This window comes from Scyliorhinus canicula, chromosome 1 (assembly GCF_902713615.1).
Source record: "Scyliorhinus canicula chromosome 1, sScyCan1.1, whole genome shotgun sequence".
Lineage (NCBI taxonomy): Eukaryota > Metazoa > Chordata > Chondrichthyes > Carcharhiniformes > Scyliorhinidae > Scyliorhinus > Scyliorhinus canicula.
Window position 1 is genome coordinate 239,817,180 of NC_052146.1, and position 15,638 is coordinate 239,832,817.

Sequence of the window (15,638 nt, forward strand, 5' to 3'; positions counted from 1 at the left end):
GCAGAGCAGCTTGTGCCTTTAATTGATTCTTTATCCTGGGGGTTATGAAAATGAAAATCGCTAATTGTCACAAGTAGGCTTCGAATGAAGTTACTGTGAAAAGCCCCTAGTCGCCACATTCCGGCGCCTTTTCGGGGAGGCTGTTACGGGAATTGAACCGTGCTGCTGGCCTGCCTTGGTCTGCTTTCAAAGCCTTGGTCTGCTTTCAACGCCAGCGATTTAGCCCTGTGCTAAACAGCCCCACTATTATTGCCTTTGACCCTCACACAAGCCTCTATTTACCTGCTTCTTAAGAGGGACAAACACTGAAAAGTATGTGTTCTCTCCATTTTCTTTCCCAATCCTTTTTTAACAAGGTTAACAAACTGATATCCTCTTTTATTTGTGCGGGCAAGACTCCTCGAATCTGTGGTGTTGTGCTCCAAAGGGACAGACAGTTGGGGGTGGTTTGGCCCTCCCCAATTTATTGTTTTATTACTGTGCAGTTGATATCCAAAAAATAACGTGGTTTAGCGTTCCTGCGTCCATTTGGAGACAATTGGAAGCTCATCCTGCACTACATCTGTAGTACTGTACACGCCCCTGTCAGCGTCAACGGAGCCGAGGTGAAGATGGTTAGCAGTTTCAAATTCCTAGGGGTGCACATCACCAAAAATCTATCCTGGTCCACTCACGTCGACGCTATCACCAAGAAAGCGCAACAGTGCCTATACTTCCTCAGGAAACTTAAGGAAATTCGGCATGTCGACATTAACCCTTACCAACTTTTACAGATGCACTATAGAAAGCATCCTATCGGGCTGCATCACAGCCTGGTATGGCAACTGCTCGACCCAGGACCGCAAGGAACTTCAGAGAGTCGTGAATACCGCCCAGTCCATCACACGAACCTGCCTCCCATCCATTGATTCCATCTACACCTCCCGCTGCCGGGGGAAAGCGGGCAGCATAATCAAGGATCCCTCCCACCCGGCTTACTCACTTTTCCAACTTCTTCCATCGGGCAGGAGATTCAGAAGTCTGAGAACACGAACGAACAGACTCAAAAACAGCTTCTTCCCCACTGTCACCAGACTCCTAAATGACCCTCTTATTGACTGACCTCATTAACACTACACCCTGTATGCTTCAACCGATGCCATTGCTTATGTAGTTACGTTATATATCTTGTGTTGCCCTATTATGTATTCTCATGTATTTTCTTGAATTTTGTTTAATTCCCTTTTCTTCCATGTACTGAATGATCTGTTGAGCTGCTTGCAGAAAAATACTTTTCACTGTACCTCGGTACACGTGACAATAAATAAATCCAATCCAATCCAATCTATTCTTCTTGCAACAAATACTGCACCGTTGCCTTTTTCTACTGTTAGATTTTTCTCAAACCCAGTGGTGGTCTCCTCCCTTAAGATTTGGAAATAGTGTAGGCAGAATTTCAAGCTCTTTTCCCTGTCTTCACTCGTCCCTATTTGCAATAATTACGTCTTCCTTCCTGCTGGTTTGGACTCGACATTTAAATCATGGAAGGTGAAGGGCCTGGAGTGGTTTGGGGACTTGTTTGTTGAGGGGAGCTTTGCTAGTTTTACAAAGTTAGCTGAGAAATTCCAGTTGCCCAATTGGAATCTTTTTAGGTATTTCCAAGATTTTGTGTCAAGCTTTCCCTTCCTTTGGTGCCACCCTTTTCTCTGATGAAGAAGATTCTGCCTTGGCTAGGCCTGACAGTGGTCTATTTCAGACCTGTATGCTCACATCTTTTCAAAGGATTCTGCTCCGTTGAGCGTTGTGAGGGTGAATTGGGTCCCATTCTTAATGATGAGGTCAACTCCACCTTTTCACGTGCTCAGCTGAGCCCGATTCAGTTTAAGGTATTGCATTGGTTGCACTTAACTAGGGCAATGATGAGCGGGTTCTTCCCTGGTGTAGAGGATAGGTGTGAGCGCTGTTTTCTTGGGCCGGCTAACCGCACGCATATGTTCTGGTCCTGCACCTTACAGGCGTCTGGGCTTTATTCTTTAACACCATGTCGGAGATACTCCATGTAGATTTAGATCCGTCTCCACTGGTGGCCATATTTGGGGTTCGTCGGTGATACAGTCTGAGGTGAAGGTGGATGTACTTGCCTTTGCCTCATTGATAGCCCGGAGACAAATCTTGCTTGGTTAGAGGTCTTCCACTCCGCCCAGTGCCTCTGCTTGCCTTGGTGACTTAATGTCTTTTCTGCATTTGGAGACGGTCAAGTTCATCATCAGGGGGTCAGTGGAGAGGTTCTTTCTATGTTGGCAACCATTTACTTTTTTTAAGGCGTTTGTCACCATCAGTTGTTAGAGGGTTTAGGTTAGTTTTTATATTTAAGTTAATTAGGTCTTGTGTGTTGTTTTCCCTTTTTTCAATTGTGACGTTTTGCCTTTATGTGTTTGATTGTTTCGGGTCGTATTGAACACCATGCAAAAATTTATTAAACATTTTTAAAAAAACCAAGGTGAGCAGGCTATGGTAATCTAAGTGCCCGTTGATAACACCTCTGACTCCTTCCATTATTCTGCTGATGAATGGGATCAGCTGATGGTGTGCGAGGTGGTTGAATTTGCCCTTCGGTCTATTTGTTATAACTGTTAAGCCTGGAGCAAAAAACCTTACTCACTATAATCAGGGCTGATGTTGCTAACTGTGATATTTGTCTGTCCAGTGCACAGTTCTTTGTCATGTGGAGTTTTTCGAATTAGCTGCAGACTGATATTGGCAATGGTGGAGACTCCAGGAGAAGGCCAAGAATCCACCACAATTCATACTTATACGGCAGGATTGCAGGGCGTCCTCCTGATCCATTACATTAGCTATAACTTGGCTCTTTCTGTATCATGTTGCTATCTCTTTCGTGTGCATGTAGTCCTGTACTGTACCTTCGCCAGTTTGGTACCTCATTTTCAGGTACATCTGGTGTTGCTCCTGACATGCTACACAGCACTTCTTATTGAACTGTTGTTGGTCATTGGACTGGATTGCAATAACGATGTGAGACATATACTGTGTCACCTGATCATAAATTGTAGTGATATATCATTCTGTTGTTACTGATGGCCCACATTGTCTCATGGATATCTAGTTTTGAGCTGCTAGATATGTTCCTGGTGTACCTTAATTAGCATATTTGTAGTGCCACACAGCAGTGAAGAGTGTTCTCTGTGTGAACCTGAGGTTTGGCCTTTCCTATCAATGTTGAGTCACATCTATGAAGGGTAGGTTGGTGAGGATTATGTCAAGTTGGTTAAACCCTCAATGTTTCTCCCATCACTTTGGAAGTGCAATCATCCCTCTTGTTAGTGGTGGTACTTTTTCCAAGTGATGTTCAACATGGAGTACCTTTTGCCTCCATATCAAGGACAGCTACTCTTACATCTTTTACATTTAACTCTTCTCTTCATGTCTAGATAAATACTGTGTCAAGAGTGGGAACAGTGCGTTTCTGGCAGGGCCCAAACTGAAAATCAGCGAGCACATTAATAATGAGTAGGTGCCACTTGGTGGCATAATGGCATTTTCCACCATCCATTGATGGTGATGAATCATAAATTTGGCAGATTTAATGGCCCTGTTGTTTTTGTGGACAGGATGTATCTGAACAATTTTAGACTTTGTTAGGTAGGTACTGGTGCCATGAGTACAGTGCTTAGCTTAGCTAGGGATTGACTAGTACTGATGTGTGGTCTTGGCACTGCCAACAACATATTGTACCCAGCCACTGCAATGTTGTTTTTGTTTTGTTCATTCAAGGAATGTGGGCTTCGCTGGCGAGGCCAGCATTTGTTGCCCATCCCTAATTGTGCATGAGAAGGGGGTGGTGTGATGTACTTCTTGAACCACTGCAGTCCATGTGATGTAGATACACCCAAGTTCTGTGCGTTAGAGAGTTCCAGGATTTTGACCAGCAATGGTTGTCAACTGAACTAAAGTGGCTGATCATTGACATTTATGATGCTAGAAACTTTGGGAAGAGGAAGACTATGAACATCTTTTTTTTAAAGAAAATACTTTATTGAGACATTTACAATTTTAACAATTTTAAACATCAAATTTCAACAAAAATATAACCAGTGAACCCCCGGGCACAAACCCCAGCCAACATGACTTACACAAACAATGCGACCTTTCCCAACTACCTCTCCGTTGGTTCTCCTATTCTTACTCGTCTCTCCGAGGCTTCCCCCCCACCTCACCCCTGCTGACAGTTTAAATTTTCTCAAAGAAGTCAATGAACAGCTGCCACCTCCAAACAAACCCCACACCGAATCACTGAAGGCAAATTTAATTTTTTTCGAGTCTGAGAAACCCCGCTGCCTCCCGGAGCGTCCCTGCCGACACCTCCCCCGTATCATTAATCTCTACATACCCCCTAATGGCCTTCCTCATCTGCTCACACACCTCTTCCTCCGCTAACAGTCCCACATCCAGCCACCATTGTGGGCGCTTGCCCTCCCTCTTGCTGTCTCGTAAATCCACCCAGTGCGGGGCATGGTCCGACACCATTATTGCCCAACACTCGACATCCACCACCCCTGCCAACAACGTCTTATCCACCATGAAAAAAATCTATTCAGGTGTACACCTTATGCACATGGGAGTATAACGAAAATTCTTTCGCCCTTGGCCTCCCAAATCTCCACAGATCCACCCCTCCATGTGCTCCATGAATCCCGAAGCTCCTTAGCTGTAGCCGACACCCTCCCGGACCTCAAGCTCGACCGGTCCAGTCTCAGATCCAGGACCATATTAAAGTCCCCCCACCCCACCCCAAGCACCCACTTCATAAATTCCATGGCATCCCAGTTCGGGGCATAGATGTTGACTAACACCACTGGTATCCCCTCCAATTTCCCGCTCACCATAACATACCTCTCCCCAGAGTCCACCACTATATTTCCCACCTCGAACGCTACCCACTTATTGACGAAAATCATCACCCCCTTATTTTAGAATCCAGCTCTGAATGAATCACTTGCCCAACCCATCCCTTCCTCAGCCTAATCTGGTCCCCCACATTCAGGTACGTCTCTTGTAACTTGGCCACATCCGCCATAAATCGTTTTAAGTATGCGAACACATGGGCCTTCTTGACTGGCCCATTCAATCCTCACACGGTCCACGTGACCAGTCTGCGGGCCCCCCCCCCCCCCGGCTGCTGATCAACCATAGCCCGTGTCCCGCACCACCCCAGGCCCACACTCGGGCGTTCACCATTGATCCTCCTCCCCATACATTTTAAAAGCCCTATCCCTGTCAGCAGTACTTCTCGCCCCACCCAGAGCCCCCAGCAGCATTCCCTGCCCCCATCCTCCCACTCTTGCACTCATCCCTCCATTGCACCTCCGTGACCTAGCCTGTCCAGCTAGCCTGGCAGCCCCCACCCATGGTGCACAGCATCCTACCCCTGCTGATTCCCCTCCCCCCACTCGAACATTAGTGCACACAAACCAAAACCAACCCTTCCCCAATCCCGAACAAAGAGACCAACCCCCCATCCCTTAACAAAGGACCAAAAAAAACTGAAGCCGAAAAGGAAAGAAATGGCCCCGAACGTTAAGTTAACAGCAACATCATAACAACATCTCCACAAAAGTTTAAAGTCCATCTTCTCCTGCCACTCCATTGTCTCTGACAAATTCTACCACCTCCTCCGCCAATCCAAAGTACAATTCCCGACCTTCGTAGGTCACCCACAGATGTGCCGGGTACAGTAACCCAAACCTCACCCCCTTCATGTAGAGGGCCGCCTTGACCTTGTTGAAACTCGCTCTCCTCTTGGCCAACTCTGCACCCAGGTCCTGGTACACTCAAATTTCACTGCCCTCCCAGGTGCAGAGCATCGTCTGCCTGGCCCACCTCCTAATTCGCTCCTTGTCCAGGAACTGGTGTAGCCGCACCACCCTCGCCCTCAGCGGCTCGCTCCCCTAGGACTTCCTCATTAGCACCCTGTGCACTCGATCCACCTCCAACGGCCGTGCAAACGTGCCCTCTCCGAGCAGCTTCTCCAACATCCTCCCCACGTACGCACCAGCATTGGCTCCTTCACTCCCCTCCGGTAGGCCAATGATCCTTGTATTCTGCTTGTATGACCAGTTCTCTAGGTCCCCGACCTTCTCTGAAGCCGCTTGTACTGATAGCCCCATCTCCACTGCCATTGAGGCAAACTGCTCCTCGTGTTCCCCTACCACCACCTCCATGTCTGGCTCACCTGACCCTGGCCCGCCAACTTTGTCTTAACGCGGTCGATCACCATCTTGATTGAATCCACCGCCTGGGCCTGGTCCTCCAGACTCTCCTTCTGTTGCTGGGTGAACTTCTCGTTCAGGAAGCTCACCAACTGGTCCGGTGACCACTGAGCTGAAGGGACAGCTTCCTGCCCCTCCGCCATCTCCACAGGCGCTGCACCAGCTCCAAGCGACTGATTCCCTCTTTTTCGACCGCTTCCGGCCCTCAGCTCCATACACCAGAGGGTAAATCTTTTACCCTCAGTCTCCTGCACCTATTTTCCACCTCACCTCCACTTGTTAGTCGGGGAAAAGGTCCGAAGGAGCCGCCAATTGTGCGACCACTCACTTCATGGTCGCCACCGGAAGTTGACTGGTACTTCTAATAAAAGGCATTTTGCAAACACTTTTCATCCTATTCATCAGTTGTGGGAACAGTATATGATCAGTAAAGTTTCCTTCGCACTGGCCTGAGGCTGTGAGACTATTCAATGTGGAAGATTACTGTGTCAATTCAGTTTTGCATCACAGTGATCTCACTGCTGGTGGGGCTATTTAACCAACAGCACATACCCAGAAATTATGGTACCAGTCCCCTAGTATGAGGGCAATTGAGTTAGAATTGCCTTATTTTAGGATTTCCTTTTCCTCTAGACTTCAATATTCCAATGCATCCTTTGATCGCCTCCCACTATCTGTCATCCGTAAGCTTGAGGTCCTCCAAAATTGTTGCCTATCCTAATTTGCACCAAGTCATTTTCACCCATCACCTCTGTACTTGCTGACCAATAATGGCTCCCAGTTAAGCAATGACTCAACCTTGAAACCTTCATCCTTATTTTCAAAACCCTCCATGGCCTTGCCTCTCCTTATCTCGCTAATCTTCTGTGAAACACTGTACAATATGTATATTCCGCTAGTAATTGCCTCTTCAGCATCCCCAATCTTAATCTATCATTGATGAATCTATATTCCAGTATCGTCGTGAGGTGAATTTAAAACAGCGGGCTTCCCTATTCCGATTTTCTGGACCATTGCAGTCCGTAATTAGCTCAACTTCGCAAAAGGTATCCACTGCTTTAATCCATCGTCAACTTTAAGTAGCAGTCTTCCATGTGTAACTCAAAAAGACTTTTTAAAGACTATTAACACCATTTTCTAGAGTTTTTAAAGCCCTAATCAAACCAAATTTAAGATTACTAGTATACTCAATGGTCTTTGTCAAAAAAGTTTTTATTTCAACTTTTCCTTTCAACAGGGTGTTACTAATGAATGTCACCTATCCTTTAAAATACTAATGCAGGCATTTATGCTGTTTATGCATTCAGGAGGTAAGGGTCAGGATAAATGGAGTAAACCAGTCAAGTGAGCCACTGTTTCCTTTTTCCCCTGTTCCAGAGAGTGCATGAAGGAAATATGATTCGCAAGTAGAATGCTTCATATTGTAACAGTATTTTTGTTTCCCTGTTCAGCAAAACCAAATGCACGACATGGGGAAAATGTAAACATCTGTTCGTTATCTATTCTTTTAGATCACATGTTGGATAACTCTGAAGATGACACAAAGTCCTTATTTGTAATAATTAAGGTGAGAATGGAAGGAACATTTTAAAACAAGACATTTGCTGCCATGGTGGCTCAATTAAACCCAGTATGGGATTGATCCATCTCAACCAGGAAGTTGGTATATTTACACCTCTCTTGACTGAATTGATCTCAGCAACTGCTACAATTGGCCGTGGTACTTTCAGATGAGAGAAGGGGAGAGCAGTTTCCTGCTGTTTCCTGTCAATTGACTTTTGCTGGAGAATATATGCTTTTACAGTCATATCGTATGAACAAAAGATAAAAGCAAATTACTGCGGATGCCGGAATCTGAAACCAAAAAGAAAATGCTGGGAAACTCAGCAGGTCTGGCAGCACCTGTAAGTAGAGGAAAGAGCTAACGTTTCGAGTCCAATGACTCATTGTAGCTTTGACAAAGAGTCATTGGACTCGAAATGTTAGCTCTTTTCTCTCCCTGCAGATGCTGCCAGACCTGCTGAGATTTTCCAGAATTTTCTTTTTGGCATACTGTATGAACTGTACACCCAGTGCAGTCCTCTCATGCTCACCGTCAATGAATAATGTCCACAGGAAGGTGGATTGAAGTTGTGCTCGTATTCTTGTATGAGCCATTGCCTTCAGAAGAGGAAGGGGGATTTTTTTTTTGCTACATCCTACTACTGTTAAATAAAATTTATGCTATTAATTTCAGATTATGGGAGACTTGCTGCAGTTTCGTGGTTCATATAAGCATGAGTTTGACTCTAGATGGAAAAGCTTTAACCTTGTGAAAAAATCCATGGAGAACAGGGTAAGGTTTACATATTAACAATTATTTTTCTTTTGATACAAAAATTGTAGGTCTGAATATTTTTTTGAATGGTAACATTGGCGATGTCAAAAAATGTAAGGGTTCATGTACACGTCACTTAAATGTCATAATTTGTACAAAAATATGATCAAAAAGACTTGTGGACTGTTTGCCTTTTTAAGGGGCTAAGGGAGAGGAAATTTTGCTGCAGCTTTACAAAACTGGTCAGACCACATTGGGGTACTGTAGGGGCACTGTACAGTCTGGGCACCGTACCTTAAAGAATACGTTATTCTTGGGAGGGAGCGCAGCATGGATTCACCAGAATGTTGCCAGGACTCCAGGGGCTAAATTGTTACAGCCAAGATGGGAGGAGTACACTGTCTTGTCTTTAGTTTCACTGCTCCATGAGTCACCACATATATTTAAATGATTTACCCGGCTAGCAATGGAACCAAAAATGTGCTTTACCTAAGAATCTCAGAATGACCATGCAATTGCCAGGTTTGTTCAATATTCAACAAACTTATTAGTTTATTATGAAACCAGATTTGGCAATCTGGCAAAAGGCAATGTTTATTAATATACAACATGGAATATGAAAATTTAATAATTACCCGTTCTAAATACACTAACTCTCTCTCTCTTTCACACACACACTCATTCTCACCCCCCCCCCCCCCCCCAAAAGAAAATAGAGAAATTCTGCCAAAAGATTAAAAGTCAGTGGTTTAAGGTAAAAAGAATATATGATAGAATGTCCATTCACCTTTTGCTATTGACAGGGTATGGAGCTCCAGGAACGGTTGTCCTTTACCCAAGCAACTGAACCTTATTGTTTACTCCCCAAAGGCAAAACCAGCCTATCAGTTTCTAAAACACCCTTTTCCAGACTTGTTTTCTTTCAAGGCCATAAATCACCGCTTGACCCTTTTGTAAACAGTCCACCAGGGTCAAGCAGTTTCCAGATTCTTTAAAACTGCTTAAGTACCTTTTCTTTTAAAATGTTGCCTTTTCCATGAACAGCGTTAGTGTTTTTAAAAACACACATTCTGCCAGAATGTTCTTAGTCATTGAAGGTGAACCATTTTCTGCAATTAACATGTTTATGACAAACCAAACATATTCTCTGGAATATAGAAGGTCATGGGGTAAATTTATTGATATGGTTAGGATTTTGAAAGGAACTGACAGGGTAGGTAGAAATTGATGGTGGAGGAAGTCTAGGACATGGGGACATATGGTGGAACCATAGACATACTGTGTGGAACTCATTGCTAAATCCCAAATGTTACCCCTTCACTTTTAAAAATTCTGTGTATGAGCATTTTGGTTTAAGAACAATACAGCACAGGAACAACCCCTTCGGCCCTCCAAGCCTGCGCCGACCATGGTACCTGACTAAACTAAAACCATATGCACATACGGAGTCCGTATCCTTTCATTTCCACTCTATTCATATTTGTCAAGATGCCCCTTAAATGCCACTATCATACTTGCTCCCACCACCTCCCCAGGCAGCATGTTCCATATATTTACCACCCTCTGTTTAAAAAAGAACTTGCCTCGCACATCTGTTCTAAACTTTTCCCCACGCGCTTTAAAGCTATGTCCCCTAGTACTTGACTCTCCTACCTGAGGAAAGAGCATCTGATTATCCACTCTGTCCATGCCACTCAGAATCTTGTAGACATCTATCAGGTCGCCTCTCAACCTCTGTATTTCCAGTGAGAACGGACCGTGTTTGACTAACCTCTCCTCATAGATAATGCCCTCCATACCAAGCAACATCTGTACCCTCTCCAAAGCATCCACATCCTTCTGGTAGCGTGGCGACCACATCCTTCTGGTAGCGTGGAGGCCGAACTAAGGTCCTGTACAGCTGCAACATGACGTGCCAATTTTTATATTCAGTGTCCTGACCGATGAAGGCCAGCATGCCGTATGCCTTGTCGACAACTTTATCCATATGCGTTGCCATTTCAGTGATCGGTGGTCATGCACGCCCAGATTTCTCTGCCTGTCAATACTCGCAAGAGTTCTACCGTTTACTGTGTAATTCCTACATGCATTGGCCCTTCCAAAGTGCATTACCTCTCCCTTGTCCGGATTAAACACATGCTATTTCTCTACCCAAGACTCCAACCAGTTTATATCTTGCTGTATCCTCTGACAATCCTCTTCATTATCCGCAACTCACCAATTTTTGTGTCGTCTGCAAACTCATTAATCAGACCAGCTACATTTTCTCCAAATCATTTATGTACACTACGAAAAACAAAGGTCCCAGAACTGATCCCTGTGGAACACCACTAGTCACAGCCTTCCATTCAGAAAATCACTCTTCTACTGTTACCCTCTGTCTTCTGTGCCCAAGCCAGTTCTGCATACAACTTGCCAGTTCGCCTCTGATCCCATGAGACTTCACTTTTTGTACCAGTCTACCTGAGGTACCTTGTCAGAGGCTTTACTGAAGTCCCATGTAGACAACATCTCCTGCCTTTCCCTCATCTATCATCTTTGTCACTTCCTTGAAAAACTCGATCAAATTAGTGAGGCACAACCTCTCCTTCACAAAACCATGCTGTCCATCGATAATAGGTCCATGTGTTTCCAAATGTGAGTAAATCCTATCTCGAAGAATCTTTTCCAACAATTTCCCTGTCACTGACGTAAGGTTTACCAGCCTATAATTTCCTGGATGATCCCTCCTGTCCTTCTTAAACAATGGAACAATATTAGCTACTCTCCAGTCCTCTGGAACTTCACCTGTAGCTAATGAGGATGCAAAGATTACTGTCAAGGCCCTAGCAAATTTCCTCTCTTGCCTCCCTCTGTATTCTGGTGTAGATCCCATCAGGCCCTGGGGACTTATCTACTTCAGTGCTTTTTAAAATGCCCAACACCTCTTTATTAATATCAACATGACTCAGAATAGCTACACATTCTACCCTATACTCCTCATCCAACAGTCTTTCTCTTTGGTGAATACTGAGGCAAAGTATTAATTTATTATCTCGCCCATTTCCTCTGATTCCATACATAGATTCCCTCTAATATCATTGAATGGGCCAACCCTTTCATTGGCTACCCTCTTGCTCTTTACATATGTATAAAACGCCTTAGGATTTTCCTTAATCCTGTCTGCCAACGACATTTCATGGCCCCTTTTAGCCTTTCTAACCCCCTCCTTAAGTTCCTTCCTACTTTCTTTATACTCTTCAAGGGCTTCATCTGTCCTAAGCCTTTTAGACCTTACAAATGCTTCCTTTTTCTTTTTGACAAGGTTCATAATATTCCTCGTTTTCCAGGGTTCCCTATACTTGCCACCCTTATCTTTCGTCCTCACAAGTACATGTTGGTCCCGAATTATAATCAACTGACATTTGAAAGCCTCCCACATGCCGGATGTTGATTTATTCTTTTAACTGTCCCGTCTTTATGTCTGTATCTTTTGTTTATTTTCCTTTTCTTTAAAACACCTTAGAATGTTTTTCTTGGTTAAAGGCACTGTATCAATCCAGGTTTTTTCCTCCAAAAGGCTCCTTTTCGTTTACCTATTTTCAAGGCTCGAGTTCCAAGAATTTGAACCAGTCCCAGAGCTTCGATATTTCTGTTGTATCTTGATAAGGATTAACTGAGTTGTACGAAGATGAACCTGATCAGAGTGCTACCTATACAGCTTCATCTCTGTCTCAAGCTTGCAGTCTAGTGATTTAACAACATGGCTTCTGTTTTTGCTTCATTGTTATTCAGCAATGACTGGAAATGGTCAGTGTTGACTTTGCTATCAATCTCTTCAATCATTATTTCCAATATCTTTCATTAAGGAAACATGTGTTTATTTTTTCTTCCATTATATAAAATCCTGCACACTCGTGTATGGAAATTAATCAGCTGTAGATTCGTTCGCTTGGAAACATTGTCCAGGTCTCTAATTTTACCCCTCAGTTACTTCATCAAATTGAACATGTGTACATGTGGCCAACTTTTGTTTCTGAACTACGATCATTTATGTAAATCCGCAACAGTTGGAGCCCTAACATTGCATGGGATTTTCCAGCCGTTCCCACCGGCAGGAACATCCTGTCCCGCTGAATTCAACCCCCTGCAGTGGGCGAGCCATACCAAAACCCATAGACTTTGGAAGGATCGAAAGATGCTGCAGGAAGACCCCCTGCGGGCAGGCCCAAAGCCCCAGGCTTTGATTCCTGGTGCATGTCACTCCATGTAACTCCCAAACGTATCATTCCCATAACAAGTACCTGCTGTTTCCTCTATTTCAGAAAATTCCTTATCTACCTTCATATTTTATTTAGTGTATCTTCACACATTTTTTTTCCTGTTTGAGGAATAGGTGCATTATGAACACGCCTCTCAAGCCAACAAGTCCTGGTGTTCCACTTGTACCTGGAACTTCTGGTAGAGATGCTACCACTGTGTGACAAGATCTCCTACCTTCATAGTATAATAAATGTAGCAAATAAATCCATTTTGGAATATTGATGTTTTTAAAATAATCATAAGTTACTTCTCTAAATGTTCAATCTACAGCTACATGGAAGGAAACAACACATCCGAGCACTGCTGATTGATCGAGTTATGCTGCAGCATGAGGTTTGTCTATTCCAAATTAACTAAATCTGATGTTTATCCCACTGGGATTAATGTGAATATGTTTCTTGAAACTTTTATGAACTTAAAAGTTTTGAATAAATTTTAATGCAAACATTTTGGAGAGAACTTGAAATTATAACATTCAAAGATTTTAAAATGTTACTCCGAGAAATAAAAACTCTTAAGGGGTGGACCCATCCATGATTACCTTCAAAAAAATGAAAGTTAGTATCACATTTAAAGAAGAAGCGTATAATTGTGCAAAGGTGGGTGGCAGGTTAGAAGATTGAACAGAAAATAAAAAACAGCATGACCAAAAATTGATAAGGAAGGAAAAAAATAGAGTATGAAAGAAATAACAGAAGTGAGTGTTGGTCCTATAGAAAGTGAGTCTGAGAGATTAATGATGGAAAGTAAGGAGCTAGCCGATGAATTGAACTGGTATTTTGCATCAGTCTTTACTTTAGAGGATGCAAGTAATAGGTCAGAAATAGCTGTAAATCGGTAATGGAAGGGAGGGAGGAATTCGGGGAACATTATAATCCCCAGGGAAGTGGTACTTAACAAATTGTTGGAGCTGCAGGCTAACAAGTCCCTGGTTCCTGATAGATTTCACCTTAGCGTCTTAAAATAAATGGCTAGTGTGATAGTTGATGTATTGATTTTACTTTTCCAATTTGGGGAACATTCCATTAGATTGGAAGATAGAAAATGTAACTCGTTTATTCAAAAAGAGAGGCAGGAAACAGGAAATTGTGGCCTATTTCCAGCTTAATAGCGTGGGGAAAATGTTAGAAACTATTGTTAACGACCTTATGGCAGGGCATATAGATAAATTCAGGGTAATCAGGCAGAGCCAACATGACTTTGTGAAAGGGAAATCGTGTTTAACCAATTTATTGGAGTTCTTTGAAGAAGTAGCATATCTATGGATAATGGAACCGGTGGATGTGCTATACTTAGATTTTGCATTTGATAAGGGGGCACATGAAAAGATAATGGCGAACAATAAAAGTTCATGCAGTGGGGGGTAACGTATTGGCATGCTTAGAAGATTGGCTAGTTAACAGGAAACGAGTGGTAGGCATAAATGGGTTATTTTCTGGTTGGCAAGATGGTGTGCCACAGGGATCAGTGCTGGCCTGAACGTTTACAATTTATATAATTAACTTGGAAGAAGGGATATATGGTTGCTAAATTTTATGACAAAGATAGGTAGAAAAGTAAATTGTGAAGAGGACTTGAGGAAGCTACAAGGGGAGGTAAATAGGTTAAGTGAGTGGGAAAAGATCTGGCAAATGGAGTATAATGTGGGAATTTGTAGTTTTGGAAGGAAAAATAAAAAAGGAACATATTATCTAAATGGTGAGAGATTGAAGGGCACTGCTTTGCAGAAGGATCTAGAGGTCTTAGTGCATGAACAGCAAAAGACTAGTACGCAGGTACAGAAAGTAATTAGGAAAGCTAATAGAATGTTATCATTTATTGCGAGGGGAATTGACTACAAAAGTAGGTGTAAGCTTCAAGAATACAGGGCATTGATGAGACTATATCTGGAGTACTGTGTACAGTATTGGTCTCATTTAAAGAAGGATGTAAATGCATTGAAAACAGTTCAAAGAAATTTTACTAGACTAATAGCAGGAATGGGTGGGTTGTTATGAGGAATGGTTGGGCAGGCTCAACTTGTGTCTGCTGGAGTTTAGAACAGTAAGAGGTGACTTGATTGCAACATAAGGCAGCGCAGTGGCACAGTGGTTAGCATTGCCTCACAGCACCAGGGACTCTGGCTCGATTCCCATCTGGGCAGGCTCGAAGGGCCGTGGCTTACTCCTGCTCCTAATTTGTCAGTTCATACATTCATTATGGGTTGCACCATGTGATCATTGTCTTGTTTCTCTTGTGTGTAGCTACGAACTTTGACTGTTGAAGGCTGTGAATACAAAACAGTGCACAGTGACTTGATGCGAGATCTCCTGCTTTTGTCTACTAGCACATACAGTCAGGTGACTTCTTTTAACTCTTGGAATTTGCTACGTGGAATCTATACAGTATTTTCCCCCATGAGTATTGAATTTAATGTGTTTTTGGCCCATTTGTTAATATTTCTCGTTTTCCGGCAGTTGTCTAATTTACTTTTGTGTCTAAACTTTCGTTTCATTATATTGTGATTATCCCTTGGGTGGCACGGTGGCACAGTCGTTAGCACTGCTGCCTCACAGCTTCAGAGACCCGGGTGACTGTGTGGAGTTTGGACTTTCTCTCCGTGTCTGCCTGGGTTTTCTCCAGGTACTCTGGCTTTCTCCCACAGTCCAAAGATGTGCAGGTTAGGTGGATTGGCCATGCTAAATTGCCCTTGGTGTCTAAAAGGTTAGGTTGGGTTATGGAGATAGGGTGGAGGCGTGGGCTTAAGTAGGCTG

General features: G+C 43.4%; 1 protein-coding gene across 4 annotated transcripts in view; it reads left to right on the forward strand.

The window, feature by feature from the left end:
* The window catches only part of LOC119972755 (proteasome activator complex subunit 4-like), a 230,725-nt gene that overhangs the window by 129,159 nt on the left and 85,928 nt on the right, over nt 1-15,638 (forward strand). For all 4 annotated transcript variants that reach the window (XM_038810083.1, XM_038810091.1, XM_038810102.1 and 1 more), the window contains 4 exons: nt 7,778-7,833; nt 8,503-8,601; nt 13,156-13,218; nt 15,129-15,224. In XM_038810083.1, coding sequence (XP_038666011.1) covers nt 7,778-7,833; nt 8,503-8,601; nt 13,156-13,218; nt 15,129-15,224 — 314 coding nt within the window. The remainder of the gene's footprint in view (nt 1-7,777; nt 7,834-8,502; nt 8,602-13,155; nt 13,219-15,128; nt 15,225-15,638) is intronic.